The sequence below is a fragment of the Camelus bactrianus genome, chromosome 31, assembly GCF_048773025.1.
Source record: "Camelus bactrianus isolate YW-2024 breed Bactrian camel chromosome 31, ASM4877302v1, whole genome shotgun sequence".
In the NCBI taxonomy this organism is placed as follows: Eukaryota; Metazoa; Chordata; class Mammalia; order Artiodactyla; family Camelidae; genus Camelus; species Camelus bactrianus.
In genome coordinates, this window is record NC_133569.1 from 17,430,450 (window position 1) to 17,450,906 (window position 20,457).

The following is a 20,457-nucleotide window of genomic DNA, read 5'->3' on the forward strand; positions in this document are numbered from 1 at the left end:
GTTTTCCTCTCCAACACAACATGCCTCTCCATCACACCCTCATTAATCCTGAAGCTGTTCTACTTAAACGCAACCAGAGGGGTGGCGCATGTTTAATGCGAAAGATTAACGTTCGACTGGGCAGCAGAACCGTGAGATTTTATTTGGGACTAGGCACCAGCCAGGGGCGCAGTACATCCCTCCACCCCTGCGGAGCGGGGAGCCCCGGTGCAGGCTAACTCGGGCTCTCACCTCCTGGGGGCGCCGTGCCCCAGCTCTGAGCCCCCACGGAGCGGCGAGCGGGGCGCGGGGCGCGCCGGCACTGCAGGGTCTGTCTCCGCTGGAGCCTTTCGCGGTGCCCATGCGCCCCCCCGCGCCCCCCGCCGGGTGCTGCACCGGACCGCCCCGCCTCCTCGCCCCCTCCGCGCCTCCTCGCCCCCTCCGCACCTCCGCAGCCCCTCCCGCGCCAGCTTCCAGAAAGCTCCCGGTGCTTTCCACGGCATTCTTCGGGCGTGAGTCATGCAGGTTTGCAGCCAGCCCCACAGTGGGTGGATCCCGGGCAGAGCGTTATAAATGCAGGCGCCTCACGGCGCTCCGCACGCGGCGTCGCTAGGAGGAGCGCGCAGGCACCGGGCACCGCTGACCGGTGAGCTGTCCCCACCTTCCCTGCCCCTGCGCAGAGCCCCGCGGGACCGATGGGCGGGCGGGCGGGCGGGGGTGGCAGCCGGGCGAGAAGAGGACGACCGCCGGTAGTCACAGGGCTGTCAGAGGGGCGCTTTGGATGGAGTCCGGGTGTCCAGGGAAGGGAGATGGCTGGAGCGCCATCGCCACGCAGCCGAGCCGAATTGCTGGGGTCAGCGCACAGGCAGGGACTCAAGGGGCCCTTTTTTTCATTAGTTCCAAGCACAATTCTGTGGGGTGAACAGTACAGGTGTGACGATCCTTCTTTTGTAAAGATGTGGAAAGTGACACTGAAGGACTGACGCTATTGCCGGAGGCCCAGGCTAGTGAGCAGAGCCCGCCTGCGCTTAGAGCCTTCCTGCAGCATCTTCCTTGGGAAGGTACTGATCTCCAGTGGTGGTTGTCAGCCTGCGCGCATGAGTCATCTTGTTTGCTCCGGAATACTCTGGTTCTCTGGATGCTTATGAGTATGATGTTTTGATTTAAATACATGTTGCCACTCCTTAAATCCTACTCTTTCTGCTTCCTAATGCACCAGGGCACCTCAGAGAAACGTCACACAACCTCCATCAGACTTCAGACATCCGATTCCACTGTTTCATTGTGTAGATGATAATCTGAAACCTAAAGAGGTTTAGGACCAGCTCTAAAGATAAATGTCAAATTGGTGTCAGAATTGGGATTAGAACCAAAGCCTTGACCTTCCAGAATTTCTGGACTTAAAAAAAGAAGAAGAAGAAGGAGAAGAAGAAGCTGATTATTGTTATTCATTTAAGAGTGAGGTTAGGAATTTAAAAGTAAATACATATATTATAAAAGGATGCTTGCGAGAGTGTTCATTATAATAATCGTGGGAAATTACAGACAATTTAAATGCCCAGCCTTGCGGGATGGCAAAATAAAGTCCATCAGAAAAAGGACTATTACACAGACACAAAAGTGTGCTTGAAAGCAAAGAGTCTGATTGTATAAAAATGCATAGAAATAGAAGGAAATACACCACGGTGTTAATGTTTGCCTCTTGATGGTGTGAATTACAGGTGAATGATTTTCTCATTTTTTTTTTTGTGAGTGTTCGACCTTTGGGAAGGCAGGAGGAAAGGAGCTTGGGCTTTGGGCTCTAAACCCCAGCTTACTAGCTGCGTGACCAAGTACCCCCCACGGCTCCTTGTGTGAGGGCGAAGAGGCTGTCCCCTAGTGCTGGGGGAAGGAGGGCCTTGGGATGGCTTGTTCAATCAGAGCAGTTGGCAGCCAGGCACCCCCGCCAGGAGACAGAGATGGAGATGGGAGGGGAGGTGAGTCAGTGCAAAGGGAAGGCAGTTTGGCTGCACAGCTGCTGTTCTATTGTCCTTGGACTAGTGTCAATATCACCTCCAAGATTGTTAGAAAAGCGGACTCTGAATCAGAATCAACATTATAACAAGACTCCCAGGTAATTCATAGGTGCTTTAAAGGAGCCGATCTTTTCACTAAGGCAAAGCCACGCAGTCAGGGGGGATCATAGGTGGCCTCTGTGTGCCCACTTTAGTTCCTCTGTCCTTTTCCAAACATGCCACCTCCTCCCACTTCCCCGATAGATATTGCCAACGCCCATGATTGGTTCTACATCAAACTTTGAAGGAGTCAGAATGTCTTATGATTACATAAGACCCTTGTGTTTACAGAATACATTCCCATCTCTGAGGTCCATATTAGGTCCATTTCATAGATGAAGAAACTGAGGCTCAGAGATTTAAGTGACTTGATGTCAAGGAAAAAACACAGGACTAGGGGTTGGGAGGCCTGGGTTCCCATCCTATGGTTGCTGTGAGTGTGCTGCAGACCTTGGGGAGCCCCGTCCTGTCTCTGGTTCAGCCTCCCATCTGAGGTGGAGGGACTGGGCAGGAGACTGATCTCTTCCAGCTCTGAGCTCCATGGTTCCCACGGCCCCTGGGCTCCTGGTGGAAGATCTCATACTGACTGCTGAATTTCCAGACTCCTCATCCAGTGCTCTGGCCTTTGGCCTCCCTGCCTCTCTTTTCCTCAGGACCCAGTGCCCTGTCTTCTGGTCTGAACCTCTTTCAGAATCTCCTGTATGAATTTCTCAGAAGTCTTCACTATCGGGGGGCCTCTGTTGGAGGGGTGTTTCTTGCTGGCTCTCTCTCTGGCGTGACAAAGGCTCTGTCCCTGCTTGAGGCGTTTTAGGCCTCAGTGAGCAGCTGGGGCAGAGCCTAAGAAACTTTCTGGCGGGCCTGAAATAGCGCCCTGGCTCCGCTGCCCACCCCGTCTCTGGGGAAGGCAGTGACCCAGCTCGCCTCTCCTACGCTGCTCGGGAACCCAGCTAAGGAGAGGCTTTCCTTATTCATGTTCTACCAAGGGTCCAGCTGGGCCCACTTAGCTGAGAGCAGCCTGTGGATGTGCACAATTTCCGGAAGGGGAGACCCGCTTACCATTCTGTTATGGAAAATGGGTGAATTCAGATGAGCAATTGGGGGAGGAGGTGCAGGGGGAGGGTTTCTATTTTGCAACAACTTCGGCTTCTGGGAAAGGGTCCATTGTTTAAGACCAGCTGGTCCAGGGCTCAGGGCTGCCAGCCGGGTGTCTGCGGGAGGACCTTGGCAGACACCCTGCCGCGGGCTTGGAGGGGCCAGCTGCGTGAAAGGGACCTGGCAGAGCAGAGGGGCACGTTCTCCCAGAGGGACTTCTCCTGGGGAGGCTCCTTGCCTACCCCCCCCCCCCCGAGTTAATCCTTTGGCTTTCTCCACTCTCTCTGCTCCCTGAAGACAGTTGTCCTCCCCTCCTTGCTGGACTCCCATCCATGCATCCTGCCTCAAGTCACAGGCTAGGGATGGGAAATGGATTTATTTCCCTGTACAGACCCAAAGGGTCTGAGCCGTCACTGCCTTAGACCCTTGAAAAGCAGTTTCAGGTGGTGTTGGGGCTTGGTGTGGACAGCGCTGTGATTGATTGGTGATGCCTGATGTGGGCAGGGTTGGTGATGCACACAGCAGCTGGCTGGCTGCCCTCTGGGCTGCAGCCCCCACTTTAGGGGAACAGGAGAGGCCAGCTGAGTGACCCAAGAGAGCTGTTCTCAGGGTTTGTTTGATGTGAGCAGGTATCATCAGATAATGCCCTTTCTGGAGGCAGAAATCACGTGTGCCTTTTTCAGGCATGGTCAGCTGTTGGGGGAAGTGGAAGGGAGGAGGAGGAGGGAGAGGGCAGCTTGGACTGGAGTCTGGTGGCCCTGACTCTAGAGTTCCTGTTTCTTTTGTTTTAGGCTGCTGTCCTGTGGTTCCTCCCTGTACCCATTGTCTCTGCTTTCCTTTGAAGGTGCCCAGTGGCCAGTCTGATCCTTTCTTGTCACTTCTCCAGGATTAAAGTGATGCCAGCCGAGGGGGTAGCCAGGGGCGAGGTCTCCGCAGGGCTCCTGGGAGGCCACTGCAGGCAGCAGGCTGGGCCAGAAACCAGCGGGCTGTCTAGCTGTTACCATGACAGTCCCCTGTTCTCTACAAACAGAGGCGTGCTAGGATTCCAGAACTGGAGAAGGAGACAGAATGAAGACTCTACTGCTGTTGGTGGGGCTGCTGCTGACCTGGCAGAATGGACAGGTGCTGGGTGACAAGGCCATCTCAGACAAAGAGCTCCAGGGTAAGTGACCAGGTGTCCTAGCACACGTCGCCTTGGTCAGGGTTAGAGACCATCTTCATCCTGTGCATCGGATCTGGTTTGCACTGCTCGGACCCCTCTCTGAGCCCTCTCTCGCCGGCTCCCTGGCCTAGGCTCTCTGTGGTCAGGTGGGCTTCTAGGCAGTTTCAGGTGGGTCCCAAGCCCTTTCTGGCCACTGCATCTCAGGCCCAGAGCCCACACCTTCTCCAGGAAGGTCCACCAAGCCTGGACCATTGGGGCCTTTGTGGATCTGCCCTTCTTGAGTTTCCATAGCCCTTGCGAGCTGTACCCGCCACCTTTCCACCTGGAAAACCAGTCCTCCAGTTCAGGAAAGGGGAAGTGTCATTCCCCACGAGCGCTTGTCCTCTTTAGCGGCCAGCCGGCGGTCCCTCTGCTGCCAGGCCTTTTCTGAGACCTGTCCTCCCTCAGCTCCACTCTTGTCCTCCCAGCTGACCAGTTGGGTGGCAGTTAAAAATCCAAACGTTGAGATCAGACCTGGGTGTGAGTCTGGCTCTGCCTCCGCCGCTGTATGAGTGTCTCCATTTCTTTGAGACTCTGTTATCCTCATTTGTACAATGGCATGAAGATGGTGCTGGAGCATTAAAAAAAACTGTACGTGGGGTGTCCGGCTCTGCGCTTGGCCCAGGATAAGCACCAGGGAAGTGCCGGCTGTTACTCTGTCAGCACTTTGGTGACATTGTCTCATTGCACAGGGTTGTGTCTGATCAAGTCTCCTTGAGACGTGGTGCTGGTAATTCATCTTTGTGTCCCCATCACCTGACAGAGAAGTTCAGATGTTTGGTTAAACTGAATTCCAGAAAGACTTGTATCCACAAGAATAATATTTTATCTTTTGATGCTCAGCTATACTTTCAGGATTTTTTTCCTTGAAAACTTCCATCTGCAGCTGGGTGGGTTCCTTCTCCAGAGCCCCAGGGGACGACTGGGTTGTCCCTCCTCTGGTGTGGGTCTGCACCGATGGTTTGCATTTCTGAGCAGCGGGGTGGGTGTATGGATTCTCGGTCCCTGGGTCTGCATGAGCCCTGTGATGGACCTGTGTCAGGGCAAAGCTGGGGCCCAAAGGCTGCCTGCCAGGGGGGCTCCCGGCCTTGGCAGCCCCTAGACCCACTGGCCTTCCCGACCCTTCTGGCTAGTCCCAGGGTTATATCCTCAATGGCATCCTTTCCTCTTGCCTCATCTACCTCCCTGCCCTTCTCTTGCAGAAATGTCCACCGAGGGAAATAAGTACATTAATAAGGAAATTAAAAATGCCCTCAAGGAGGTGAAACAGATAAAGACCCTAATAGAGGAGACAAATGAAGAGCGCAAAACACTGCTTGGCACCTTAGAGGAAGCTAAGAAGAAGAAAGAGGTAAGGGTGGCCCCGACCTTGACCCGCTGCTGCAGGGGAGGGAGTGGCCATCGCTCCTCCCCGTGCCCTGCCGGGTTGCCATGGTGACCTGCAGTCCTTCCAGGCTGTGTCAGCTGATACTGGGGCTGTGGTTAACAAATAGGAAAGGTTTATTTGCTTTTGAAAGCTTCAAGGGGTGAGATCTTGGATCTGGTTTTGTTACAAGCCTGGCCCAGGACCTGCTGCCCAGATTCACATCAACAGATATTTCTAAACCCCAACTATGAGCAAGCTCCAAGGCAGTCTTTGGGTGGGGGCTGTCACTGTCAGGGGTTAGGAAGGGGATGGCATTCTACCTTCAGGAAGCTTTATCTAGGCGGGGCGATACCTTTGGGGGTACAACAGGCCACACTGCATTGCCCACGCCTTTGTGGAGCTCTGGACTACTTCATAAAGGGATACTTGGGCCTAGGACTGAACATACAAAACACGGCTTATTTAAAAAATCAACAGTCTCCCTGAGAGTATCTTAAGATCCTACTCCCGCTGCCACTTTCACGACCCACAACGCATGGAGCAAAAGCATTCGAAAGACTTGGAGAAGTTCTGCGGTAAAGAAGCACCTGTGACTTCATTTCACCCAAGTGCTTCCCAAATCGAATTGACTAGCGAATCCATTTATTTACTTATTTTTTTCACGGATAGCTTTTAGCACAATTCCATAGAAACCACTGAAGGAAATGTTGGCCTGGATGCGGCTCTAACTTTCTTTGGAATGCAATGCCCTTTCTGGGCATCAGTGTTAGTTCTCGCCATATCGTAAGACTCCTCCTGGAGCCCACGCAGAAGCAGCAATTCTTGCTCTTGAATTTTTGTGGTTCTCACTGGAGTCTGAGATCTGAGAATCCAGGTTCTATGATAGAGCCCGTCAAGTTGGGGAGATGACTTCATTAATCCTTCTTTTTCTTCTTCTTCTTCTTTTTTTTTTTTTTTTTTTTTTTGGTCTCATCTGTATCCCACCACATCCAGGAACAGACTGTGGGCTTTTTAAAAAAAATTGTTTTTGAAGAGTAACTTATTTAGGTTTTTTGGGGGTGGGTGGGGAGGTAATTAGATTTATTTACTTATTTACTTTCAGAGGAGGCGCTGGGAATTGAACCCAGGACCTCGTGCATGCTGCGCATGTCCTCTACCACTTGAGCTACACCTCCACCACCATTACGTGTTAATTGAGGAGCTCGTGAACTGGAAAGAGAGGAAGTGGGCAGTGTGGCTGATAGCCGTGCACTGGCCCAGTAGGAGGGATGGTGGCCTTCCCCGCAGGGGAGCAGGGGGCACAGAGCAGGCGGGAGATCTCACGTAACTCAACCTTCTCCTGGTCAGATTGTCATAGTGCAGCTTTGCTTTGGGGTGTGGATGGTCTACCCAATTCTTCTTTGAAGAGTAATACTCTCACCTATGAAGATTATAATATCAAAAAGCAGAAGAGGACTGGGATTTCAAAATGTAGAACAGATAAACAAGATTATACTTAAAGCACAGGGAAATATATACAAGATCTTGTGGTAGCTCACAGCGAAAAAAAAATGTGACAATGAATATATGTATGTTCATATGTAACTGAAAAATTGTGCTCCACACTGGATTTGACACAACATTGTAAAATGACTATTACTCAATAAAAAAAAATGTAAAAAAAAAGCAGAAGAGGAAGTTTTCCCATAACTCTTTTACAGTTACTTAACATTTGATCTGTTTCTCACTACTTTTAATTAATTAATTAATTAATTAATTAATTAATTATTTTTATTTTTAAAATTTCTTTACTGCTTTTCCTCCTCTGTATTTTATTGACAGTGGCTATACTCAAAATTGTGAATTTTTAACATAAAAAAGTGCTTACTAGAATTTTAAAACTTACTACAAACATCTGTTGTAATGCTGTCCTTCTCTGCTTTTTGTAGATACCACAATCTGCTTAACTTGTCCCCTAGTTTTGAGCATACAGATTGATTGCAGCTTTTTTTTTTTTTTTTTTGCCGTAAACAGATATTGTAACAAATCTCTTCAGGCATATGGATTTTTCCTTTACTGCAAGAATTCCTTGGGGTAGCTTCTTGTAGACTTATTGTGCCAAATGTCACGGTCATGTTAGAGAGCTTTAGTTAATAGTAGTTTGTGACTTTGATTTCGGAAGCTTGCCTATTCCTGCTGCATTGAGCCGGAGCGTGGGGGTGGAAAAAAGCACCCCGTGTGGCCAGAAGACCTGGCTGGGTGGTGGGGGCCGGCACCACCGTGCCAGCTTTGGGAAGGGGAAACCTGCGGTTTCTGTGGCTAACCCCGCCTCTGCCCTCCTGCAGGATGCCCTAAGTGAGACCAAGGATTCCGAAGCAAAGCTGAAGGCATCCGAGGGGCTGTGCAACGAGACCATGACGGCCCTGTGGGAGGAATGCAAGCCCTGTCTGAAGCAGACCTGCATGAAGTTCTACGCGCGTGTCTGCAGGAGCGGCTCGGGACTGGTGGGCCAGCAGGTGAAAAGGGAAGCCGAGGCTCAGGGCACGGAGTGAGGAGACCCGAAGGATACAGGCTTCTTTGATTCTGCACCCAAGTCCAAGGGTGGGGGTTTCCCCACCAAGCGATTCTCCCACACCAGCTGAGTGTCCTCCAGTTCAACTCAATTAGAACGCTGTCTGCCTGGGGACCGCATCAGACCTCACAGGTTAAGAAGGGCTCAGCCCCCCAGAAGTCCTACCCGCCCCGCAACTCCAGCTGCCAATCACAAGTCCGGGTGGTTACCTGCACTTCTGACCAACAGTCTATATAGGTTAGAGGCTCCCATAACCTCCTCGTTGAGTTGATATAACATTTAAAACTTACTAGAAACATCCTCCTTGGGTCCAACACCACTTTGCTATGGCAGCTCACAGAGGAACATTTTCCATACTAGATTTATCAGTTTGTTATAAAAGGATAGAACTCAAGAACAACCAGATGGAAGATGGAAGACATGCACACGGGCAAGGGATGGGGAAAGAGGGGATCTTCCATGCCCCCTCCCTGCACGGCACCCTCCAGCTCCTCACCGGCTCGTATGTTCACCACCTCAAACTCCACAAGCCCATCCTTTGGGGTTTTACGGAGGCTTCATTGCATAGGGATGATTGCTCAACTTGTTGGCCATTGGTCAGTGGCCATTAACCAGACCTCCTTCCCCTCTCCCCTCCCTGGAAATCAGGGGTTGGGGCTGAAAAGTCCTACCCTGTAGTCTCCTGATTGGCATCCCTGGCAGCCAGCCCCCACCCTTAGGTGCTTTCCCAGAGTCACCTCACTCGCCTAACAAAAGACACCTTTATTGCTCTTGTCACAGGAAATTTCAGGGGTTTTAGGACCTCTTTGTCTGGAAGCAGACAAAGACTAAATATATATTTCTTGTTATACATCACAGTATCATAGCTTCATTGCACATCACGGATGCAATTAATTAGTTCTGGCTGCATGTGGGCCACGATCAATTGTTAATGTCTGCCGTGAGCGCAGTAATGTGGAGTCATGAAGAGCACACGTGCCAGGTATTGCCGCCTTAGGAGACTCTTCTCCGGCAATTATGAGCTGCGTAACGTAACAAATGGCTCCATGGTGTGGCAGTGCCCTGTGTCCAGACGAATTAAGAATGTTTGGTCCATTAATATCGATCCCACCTTCCCCTGCAGGCCCTTCCCTAAAATCATTTGAGTTGGCCCTTGGCTGAGCAGGGGTGGGGATCCCTGGTGGCCAAAGAGGACAGCAGACTAGTCTCATGTGATGGGCCTCGTGACTCTCTTAGCCTCACAGGTCTTCCTAAGCTCTTTCCTGCTGGGGTCAGTGGGTGGAAGGGCATTGGCCTGAACAGTTCAGCAATGGGCAGCCAGTCCCAGATGGGCCTCCTGCCCGCCACCTGGTGTGACACTGAGTTGACCCAGGTCCGGGTGCAGCCAGTAAGGGGCCAGGCCTGGCCCATCTTGACAAGGGGGAGGCGCTGGAGGCTGAGATGGCGGGGAGCTCCCCCTGACGGTTGCCCATCTGCTGTCGCAGCTCGAGGAGTTCCTGAACCAGAGCTCCCCTTTCTACTTCTGGATCAACGGGGACCGCATCGACTCCCTGCTGGAGAACGACCGGCAGCAGAGCCACGTGATGGACGTCATGCAGGACAGCTTCGCCCGCATGTCCAGCATCATGGACGAGCTCTTCCAGGACCGCTTCTTCAGCCGGGGGCCCCAGGACACTTTCTTCTACTCACCCTTCGGCCCGTCCCAGAGGAGATCCCTCTTCTTCAATCCCAAGTCCCGCTTCGCCCGAAACTTAATGCCTTTCCCCATGTTCGAACCCCCGAGCTTCCACAACACGTTCCAGCCCTTCTTTGACATGATACACCGGGCCCAGCAGGCCATGGATGTCCACCTCCATAGGATGCCCTATCACTTCCCGACGGCGGAGTTCCCAGGAGGTTAGAAAGAGGGGTGGGACCCATTAGATGCTGAGAATCGTGCCCAGGCTTTGGCATGCCATCTCAGTTTCCCCCCAGCGCCCTTGTGAGGGCGGTGCCATCCCTATTTGATGGAGAGAAAACCACGACAGGGTGCTAAAGGAGGGTGTCCCAGGTCTCACAGCTGAACAATTAGGACCCAGTCCAATCTAGTCCTGCGGGACTTGGAATCTGTGGTCTTTCAAGTTTACCAAGTTCCTTCCAGCAGCTGGTGGGCACGACATCAGTTCTCCCTCTCAAGAACCAGACCCCTTCCTCTGAGAACTTAGGGGCTCTATGTGCACGCCATGGATAAACCGGGAACAAGTTACATAATCAGCTCATGCTACAGTCAAGAAAGCTGTTTGTGTCTCTAACCTTAGGGGCCTGGTAGAGGATGGGCACACAGTGAATATTTTTTTGAGTGGATGAACTCTGACACGGACATGAAAAGCCCAAACGTTTAGAAGTGATTTCTTTCATTGAACCAATAGACACTTGTTGGCCAACCCCATCTCTTAAATGCTTCAGTCTGACTAGCACTGGGATTTGGCTTGAAATGGATTGGAAATACAGGAGGGTATGGAACTGAACGAGGGTTTACTGCATATCCACAAGCAGGGAGCCCTGTGTTGTAAGGAGGTTCTAATGAGGACCGTGTTCCCACCTCCAGGGGGCCTGCCGACCTGCCAGGGGGAGAGAAATGAGCCAGACAGAATGCAGAGGAAAATGGGGCTAGGATGCCAAGGAGAAGTACAAACAGCAAAGGGAGTGTGGAGACGGGACAGGTGTCGCCAGGTGGAGAGGGTGGGAGGAAGGCCACACTCAGCTCCAGGAGCCCTGAGAACTACCTCCTGGTCCCACTGCAGGGAGCCCTGAGCACACCCTTGTGTCTGCGGGCAAATAACCAGATTCCAACCTGCTCTGCCCGCAGAACCATCTCAAAGGGCCGAACCGTAGTGTGGAAGGGCTCAGAGGGATGGGGGTGGCCCAGTCCCAGCATGGCTCTGAGTGGCCCCTCAGCATGAACCCCCCCTCCACCATGTGTTTCCAGAAAACGATAACCGCACCGTGTGCAAGGAGATCCGCCACAACTCCACGGGATGCCTGCGGATGAAGGACCAGTGCGACAAGTGCCGGGAGATCTTGTCTGTGGGTGAGTCGGGGGCCCGTCGTCCCCTGGGGCTGCCTTTGTGAGGTCAGACGGATGGGAGTTGGAAAGCCAGCTCTGCTGCCTTCCAGCTGCAGCCCTGGGGCAAGTCCTTTGCTCCACCTGGGCCCTCATCTCTGGTTGGGGGCTAAGATGCAGGGTTGCCCCACCGACAGGAGGCAGAATACACAGTGCCTACCATGTCCTCTGGCGCGTGGCCAGCAGGCTGTCTGCAGGTGGGGCCTCTGTTATTGTCAAAAAAGCTGTCATCCTTGGATGTCCCCCAGTTAGTCTGTTCGTGTGGGTTGGGTGGGAGGGGCACAAACCTAGTAGAAATGCTTATTTATTTATTTTTTTTGGCTGCAGTTGAAATTCTAGACAGCGTGGATTCTGTTCAACAAACTGTGGCCATGTGTTTGTTACTAAACAGTGTTCTAAACACTTGCAAACCTTTACTCTTTTCTCCAGTATAACCGAGGTGACTACAGTTATGGTCCCTCTCTTACAGAGGAGGAAACTCAGAGAAAGGTTCAGTCACCCGCCCAGGATCACACGACGCCCCTTCCCGAGGGTGTCTGGGATGTGTTCTCAGCCAGGGCTGCTGTGTTCTCTCCCCTGAGCACGTGGGTCTCGCTTCGTGGTACCTTAGTTTCCCAACAATGACACAGCACTCCCTTTGGTTGGTTGGTCCCTGAAACAAAGGAAATGCCTCCCTTCTGCCTCTGTTTTATTAGAGGGGCTAAATTCTTCCTACTTGGAGATAACCCTTCCCGGCTCACAATCATCTATGCACAGAAAGAGTTAACTGTTTCCCTTGTACGTAGTGGATCAATCTTGTGGCTTTGCTCTTCCTTAACCCTTCCGGGCTAGGCCTTCAGAACCTAGTTAAATATTCCTAGCCTCATCCCTGTGACTTTAGAAGCCGCTGCAGAATGAATACAAGTGCGGTAAGAGGCTGATGTGGTCACCTCGTAAAACAGCAGGGCTGGAAGAGCATCGATTTCACGGCACCTCACAGTCAAAGCCACGTTAGGGCCAGAGGAGGAGACGTGCAGGTGCCCAGACTCAGATCGGTGCCCCTGGCACTGAGCTTAGTGATCACCAGTCACGGCTTCCTGAAACAGTTGTTTTCTGTTCTGCATTGAGGAAGATTTATGACCTCTTCTCTAAGGTGCTTGCAAGCATGTGAGTGTGAGCTGCTGGGACCTCCAGACATTTTGGACCAGATCATTCTTTGCTGTGGGGGCTGCCCTGTGCGCTGGAGGGTGCTTAACAGCATCCCTGGCCCCATCCGCTGGATGCCAGTAACCACCCCCCACCCCTGTTGTGACAACCAAAAATGTTTTCAGACCTTATCAAATACCCCTGGGTGACACTGCCCCAGGCGAGAGCCACTGTTCCAGACTAGGTTCTCAGTGACTGTCCTGATTTTTCAGTGATTCCCTGGTAAGAAGAATTAAGGTTATGCATTACATATTTTTTTCAGCCAGGCTTCCTGTTAGTAATTCTGTGTCTTGCCCCACCTGACATTTTCTTTTATTTGAATAGAAATGATTACAGCCACCACTGTGAAGTGTACAAAGACTTCCTCCTTTCCCCTGAGTTGCTTGGGTTTGATGTGCTCTCCTTGTGATACTTCCGAAAAAATTAAGAAGAGAAAAATGCACCCAAAGGAAAATCAGTGATGTCACTGAGACACTGTTTAGTCTCACTGACAGCGTCTTCCAGGACCGGACCTTCTGGATGAAGGAAGCGCGGGCTGACTTACATTCCTGGGCAAGCTCCCGATTTTGTCCTGACAGCGGTCACTTAGAGTAGCCCTTCCTCAGGTCCCGGCTGTGCGAACTGGTGGCCGTTAGTGTTTTCATCCTTTTTTAGCCCTCCCTTCACATTTCTACTGTTTTGTTTTGTTATTTTTTCCATCTCTGGGCAGACTGTTCAACCAACAACCCCGCTCAGATGCAGCTGCGCCAGGAGCTGAACACGTCCCTCCAGCTGGCCGAGAAGTTCAGCAAGCTGTACGACCAGCTGCTGCAGTCCTATCAGCAGAAGATGCTCAACACATCCTCTCTGCTGGCGCAGCTGAACGAGCAGTTCAGCTGGGTGTCCCGGCTGGCCAACCTCACGCAGGGCGAAGGCCAGCAGTATTTCCAGGTCACTACGGTGAGTCTGTCCTGACCGCACACAGAAGTTGGGCCCTAGGTGTGGTCTAGCGGCAACGTGTTCCTTCCCTGTGGGTAAAATGGGATGAAGATGCCAAAGGGGGCCACTTCTGGTTTTGGCTAAGCATTTATCGTATGGCAGGAAACAAAACCTTCAGGTACAGTGGTGCATGGAAGCCTCATGATCCCATTTTCCAGATGAGGAAACTGAGGTCAGATAACCGAGGGGTGATCACCTGGGCCTCTGCCCCTGACCGCCTGGCTGCAGGGCCAGGGCCCTTTTCACAGAGCTTCTTGCTGCCCCATCCCACGTTGCAGATGGCTCATGAATTGGCCCACTGTTCTCGCCCAGAGTTAAGAAGCTTCTCTCTAGTGCTGGGAACTTTTTTTTTCCCTTCCCTGGATTCCTTTCCTACCACTGCCTGCCCAGTGGCTGCCCAAAGGAGACATGGTGGCTTGGAAACCACGTTTTACTCAGTGGGGGCTCCCCCTGGGCTGGTCATTCACAGATGGAATTCACACCCACAAACGCGTGTCTCAGAATTAGGGCATTTCTGTTCACAGAGTGGTACAGACGTCGAGATTAGTGAAAAAAAGCAAAGGGGTCAGCTGCTCAGAAGTAAGCCTGACGTGAGCTGCCAGATGAGTCTCTGCTGACCGCGGTTTCCGCCCCTCTCTTGCCTTCTCTCCTAGGTGAGTTCCCACAACTCCGACCCCAGCGTTCCCTCCGGCCTCACCAAGGTGGTTGTGAATCTGTTTGATTCCCAGCCCATCACTGTGACGGTCCCGGAAGAAGTCTCCAATCCTAAGTTTATGGAGAGCGTGGTGGAGAAAGCGCTGCAGAAATATCGCCAAAAGCACCGGTGAGTGTGCGGGCCTCGCTGGCGGCCCCTCCCGGCCCAGCAGGTCCCTGGAGGGGGCCGGAAAAAAGAGGGCGGATCCCCGCTCCAGCAGCCAGAGCCCAGCGGGAAGCCAGCACGTCTGGGCATTTTCTCTTCCTTTTGGACGCTGTTCTTTCTGGGTTGGTAAGAATGGGAGTGTTTGTTGCTACTTCTCAGTGACTATCCCCTCCTCAACCCTTTTTCTCCAGGGAAGAGTGAGATGTGAACGCTGCTTTTCCACATATGGGGGCATCTGAGTCCCGCTGCCCCCGAGATGAGCCACAGGCCCCTAGAGAGATCGCTGCACATCACCACGTGACCAGGCCCCAGGCTAGAGGCCCTCCTGACTCCCCCACCCCATCCCCACCCCCGGCCCCAGCCTCTCCTCCCTCTGGACTCCACACCCTAATGCCCGCATTCGCTGATCACGGGAAGAGCTTCCCTGCATGCCATTAACTCAATAAACCGCCTTGTAATCTGAATGCTCTGGTGCGTCCTCTTTATGCTGTTTTTTTTTTTAACCTCCCACACACTTTCATTTTTGATATGGAAAAACAAAAGGAGGAGAAAAGAAAAAGCAATGGCTCAGATGGTACAGAGAGCATCATATGGTTGAGAACAGAAGGAGTGGGATGATGAAGCTGACCCAGTTTCTTGCTTTTAAGAAGAGTGATGTGTCCCAAAAGCCAATTAAAATCCGTTTCTGAAAAGTGAATCTCTTCCATTTCATTATAAAGCAGATACCTCTTCTGACTGGGGTGGGAGTGACCTCCTAAGGGAATACACTGAAAATCAGGGTGAAGAAAGAGTAAAACTAAGGCACACCAGTTACTTTAACACGTAGTTGATAGTTCTCTTATGGAAAATGTCCCCCAAACACAAAATGAGGAACTTTTCTTTTTCAAAAAAAGAGCTTGGAATCCCTGTGGCACCTTCCTGACTGTGGCATTGTTTGCCCACTGTCAGTCTACACAACCTTGCTATCTTTCCCTCGACCCCAGGAATTTCCCCTCTGCCTGGCTTTTTTCTTGATGAAGACTCACCCCTCAGTCCAAAATATAACTGGCCTGCAGTACCAAATTCTGCCAGCAGGTGGACCTGACTAACCGTGATCCTTATTTTAACATTAAATTATGAAGCCTTCCCGTTTTGAATATTCTCTACAGAATTTTGTTCATCCAATATACTTCAAATGGAAGTAAAGACCATCTGGATGCATCCCGCATTTGTAGCAGAGTCCATATGTAAATTAAAAGCTGGGAATATTCTTAGCTTACCATTCCTTTTCTCTCCTTCTAAGTTGTAAGCACCTTTGCCACACAAGCCATAAACCCCAGGGCTTAGCTTATGTCCACAGATGCTAGCACCTTAGGGTTGCTGCCAAGGGAATTCAGAGTCAAGTTAGTATGACTCACGTAAAGGTGTACATTAAGTAGGGCTACAGGTTCAGAAGGCATTTGCTACAATGACCACAATTTTAAATTATATATTACATTCATATCACACATTATGTTTCAAAAGTTGTTTTCTGTGTCCCATGATGATGCTGGGAGTCCGTCTAACCAGTTGTTGCTTCTTTTTATGCAACTTCCTTTAAACCCTCCCAGACTAGCCCCTTGAAAGACTGAGCCTCCAGCTGACCCTGAGTTTCACTGGGACCCCTTCTTGCCATCCTTTTTCCCACTTTGCACAGTCGCCTGGTTTGAGGGTCCTTGGAGGTCCTTCCCTCCCTGACAGAAGTTCCAGCCTTAGGCCCTAGAAAATTTGAGTCAGGACAGGAGGTCACCAAGGCGCAAGGATGAGATGTTGGTCACCCTGGCTGGGGGACTGTGGATAATGAGCCTTCAGTTTCTGGCTTCTAGGAAGCTGGTGGCAGGGCAGGAGCAGGGCCTGATGTTCTGAGAAGACAAGGCTTGGCGTCTGCCGCCTGGCAAGGGGGTGTGGCACCAACCACCCTGTTAGCTTCTCTGTTGATACCTGACGGCCCTCTGCCAGAAAATTGTAATTGGATAGCATCTCTGATGACTGCGAGGTGAAATGACACCAGAGTTGTGCAGTGTGCAGCTTGGGTAACGGTAACCAGCAGCCCTGGGCCAACTGCAGCGCTCTAACACCCGGGTCAATTACTTTGTGTCCTCCCATCAGGTCCCCACAATTTCCCTCAAGGCAAGGCTATTGCCCCCCAAAGAACAAAGGCTTCCAGGAGTGGCCCTCATTAGAGATGTGTGACTGGGAAGGCCTAGAGGGGAGAAGACCCGACCCCAGTACCCTGTGGCCCACAGAGGCTAATCAAGGGGCCCCTGGGCTGGGGATCCTACACTGGGAAGTGGCAGGGACTAGGGGAGGGGTTGGAGCCAGGAAGCCGCCCAGCAGTGTGCCATGCAGAGCTCGCCACTGAGTGCTGGGGGTGGGGGTAGGGGGGCATTCAGCTTGGGCTTTGCTCTCCCAGGGCCTCCAGTGTGGCTTCTGGCAGCATCCCCCGAGGGTTACACGGTCACGGAGTCACACTGTCAGGACTGAAGGAAAGTGCTCACCGCGTAGCAGTAGCTTTGTCCCACCCCAAGGGGGCTGGAGGCCTAGACTAGGGTGGACACAGGTGCCCGAGCCAATTCGCGGCCAGCCCAAGGACACCATCCACTTGTCTAGCAGTAGCCAGTGTCCAGTTCAACAGATCGAGCAGGACGCTGCCCACCTCACATAACCTCAGAGAAACTTGGTCAGGGGAGAGGAGGACCAGGGGGTCCAGCTCGGAACCACGGCCCTCCCTACTCTGATCTTTGTTCTCTGAATGGGAGGAGGATGAGGGAGCAGCCTGTGTGCCCCTCACCTCCTCTCCCCTTCTCCCTTGATGGGCGAGAGGAAGGGTCTTGCTTTGGATAGGAGGGCGACATTCCAAAATAAACTGATCGCTTTATTAACCGTGACCTTTTCAGGAAGTAAAACCATCTGCTTGGGCTGTTATCAAGCACTGGGAAGAGTGCTCAGAATGAATAAAACTGTTTCATGCTTTTGCCTCCAAACGAATTGAAACTCCACATAAACGGATTCCAGGAGTCACATGAGTTAAGCATGAGGTTCCCACAGGAAGCGTACAGGAGAGAGGTAAATGCAAGTTAGGGTGTAGAAATAATAATAAGGGCCATTTATCTGCAGTCAGGTGGAGTTAGGGGTCAAGCCCTGGTCTCATCCCAGGGTCCGTGGGTCCCTGGCTGCCAATTTTAGCTGCCCAGGCTCCCACCTCAGTACCCTCTCCAGACCCAGCCTTTGCCTGGTGTCTTCTAGCTGTGTCAGAATAGCTTGGCAAACCCAGGAAATATTAAATAGTTCTAGAGACAACTGGAGAAAAACTCGGGTCTGCAGAGTTTGTTAACAGCACCGCCGATTACTAGATCAGTCAACACGATAGCAGGAAATGCTGGGCCACGAGGAACACATTTACCTGGTTAATAATGAACCCTTTGTTTGCCTCTGAGACATCTCCACCGTTGGGGCAGAATCCTGCTAGATGGTGACGTTGCTCAGTGTGGGGTGGGCGGTGGGTGACAGCAGTCTGTCCAGCTCCTCGCGCCCCGCCCCCGCTGCTCTGGGGTCTCACTCACTCACCATCAACAGTTGCCTTCAGCTGGCTCAAGTCCACTCTCACGTCGGGGAGGGGGACTCACTTGGGCTGGGAAAGGTGATGGAGAGAGGTCACATTTCCTGCCTGCCCTCATTTGTTGCCTCCAGCAACCGGGGGAACAAAGACGGTGACCTTCAACTGGTACCCGTTGTTCTCCTGCAAACTTCTCTTGACCCCCAGTCTGTCCGACGCCCAAGTCAATAAAAACTAGCACCTGACCCAGCCTTCCTGCCAAGCAGGCACATCCCCGCGGCGGGGGTGGCGGGTGGACCATTTGCTCCAGCCTCACAGCCATAAAGAGACTTTTGTCCTCTCTATGAAGGACGTCCTGTATGGTCACAAAATCAGAGATGCACCCACGCCATCAAAGGAAGGTGCTCATCCTCCAAGTTCAAGCCTGCGCCGCCTCGCCAGGCCACCTGCCCTGAGCGCACAAGGGCCTCTTTCTTTAAAGCAATATACTGTTGTCACCTGCGGCCCAGCGTGGCCCTGTCTTGCTCCGTGTGTATAAAAGCATCCATGCGTGGTTGTCAAAAATCGAAACAAACCGAATTTTTGATCATTCTTTTGGGGAGCTTTCTGGAAATGTCTGGGCCTCTCTTGACCTCAGAAGGGCATTCAGAGATTGCCTGTGTTCTTTCCCCTTCAGTTCAGTGACTCTTCAAGGAACCATTTTTCGTAGTCAATTTTCGTCGCTATTTTCCTGCTTCTGCTCTCCCATCCTCACGCTAGCTCCTTGCCTGTGGCTTCATTTTAGACTGGAGACCTACGGGTAAGCTCTTCCTTACTTAAGAAAGAAGGAGACCCAGAGACATCCTTATGAATTTGAAACCTACTTTGCGGAGAGAACTCTTCCCTCTCGGTTGCCCCTCCTCCAGGGCGCCCTTCGGGGTTTGCTCCCTTCTCTGGGGCCTTCCTGGCCACTTCACAGTTTGGGACTAGTCAGCCTCCAGCATTGAGGCTGTTCCTCCTCCGCAAGTACCTCGCTGGGTCCCAACAGGTGCCGCCAGAGGGCGCGGTGAATCCCTGTTCCCGGGAGGACTGACCTTGAGAGAAGGAGCAGAGCTGGGCTGTGGCTCCACTGATGCTGGGCTGCGCCGACCCCTCCCCAAGTCAGCTGACCCACCCACCTCCCCTCACCTCCTCAGGGCCTGGCCCGTGCAGGTGGCCACGTTGACTTGGCTGATTTGGGGTTATCCCCATGCGGAGACATCTGCAAGTGAAGTAGAGGGGCATCTGTCTTGAGCTTTAAATTGTCCCACATCTTTGCACTTTGGGAGGCTTTCTGAGTGGTCGTGCATCCTTCTGGGCCCCTCAGAGCTCACCCAGACCCTGCCCAATCTCAGCTGTGCACCTGCGGGATGCAGGCGCCAGGCGGTTTCCCTGAGCGGAGAGCTGCCCGCAGTCCACGCACTCCACTTGGTGAGATTTGCAGGTTTCCTTTCGGCACGTGACTCTTACCCTAGAGTTCAACTTTGAGAGTCACTCATCTAGCAGCCCCGATGCTGTACTACGATTTACTTTCACACTGACCTGGCGGGACCCCATTCTTCATCCTTCCATCCTATTGCTCAGATGCTGCTGGCCATCCCTGTCCGCTGTTAAAGGTACAGGCCCCAACACTCAGCACACTCAGGTTTCCAAGTACTCTGAGATGAGGAGAGTGTTTGCCACTGGGGCTTCCACTACCTGAGGCTTGGACCTGAGGGCAGCGCCGGGAGAGAATAAAAACCAGGGGAACCTGGTCCAGCAGTGGCCAGGAGGAGGCGAGGGAGGAGAGAAAAAGTGGATCTGGATCCGCGATGCTTTCAGAAGCCCAATTTATGGCCTTGGTACACACTTGGTATCAAAAGGACTCTGCAATGAGAACTTAGGGGAAAGGATGACCTTCAGACATCAAGAGATCCCAAATCAAATGAAGAAAGGGCACCCAGTTTCTCTGGTAATCAGAAAAACCGATTTCTAGAACATTCTTTTGGCCCAGCATTCCAAAAAGTTGAAGTTTTACTGAATCTCAAGGTTTTGGACACAGGCCATCGCACTGTGTGTTCCTTGTTTATACTTCTCTCCCAGGGTAGATGTGTGGGAGGCGCCAGCAGACCACGGAACAGACAGGGCATGCCTTCTTGGAGCAGAGGTGTCATTTAGAGATTTGCAAAAGAAAACATCACTCGAAAGTTTAACACATAATTACATAGTGGGATAGAATGCAAAATTTATAGTTTTAAAAGACTAAATTCAAGCTCGCAAAAATATAGGGCTTCAAGACATACTCTGGCTGAAACATTTCTTGACGGATGCCAGGATCCTGTCCTAAGGTTCTTGCAATTCTCCCAGAGCACTTGGCACCTAGAAGATGTTCATCAAAAGCTCCGTGAAAGAGTAGCTGCAAAGTGTGGGAGGTCAGAGGCAAATTGAAACTAAATTTGCAAAAGAAATATGAAGACCATTCTCCAGCAAGGCTAAGACCCATAACCTCTGGAGGGAA

The 20,457-nt window shown here is 52.0% G+C and overlaps 1 protein-coding gene across 1 annotated transcript; it reads left to right on the top strand.

The window, feature by feature from the left end:
- Positions 1–466: 466 nt before the first annotated feature.
- Positions 467–14,832, top strand: CLU (clusterin). The gene is made up of 9 exons (XM_074355671.1): positions 467–625; positions 4,156–4,287; positions 5,529–5,677; positions 8,017–8,187; positions 9,728–10,139; positions 11,212–11,313; positions 13,241–13,470; positions 14,163–14,332; positions 14,560–14,832. Exons 2-9 carry the CDS (start codon positions 4,194–4,196, stop codon positions 14,567–14,569), a joined length of 1,338 nt encoding a protein of 445 aa, XP_074211772.1. The 5' UTR covers positions 467–625; positions 4,156–4,193; the 3' UTR covers positions 14,570–14,832.
- The last annotated feature ends 5,625 nt before the right edge of the window (positions 14,833–20,457 follow it).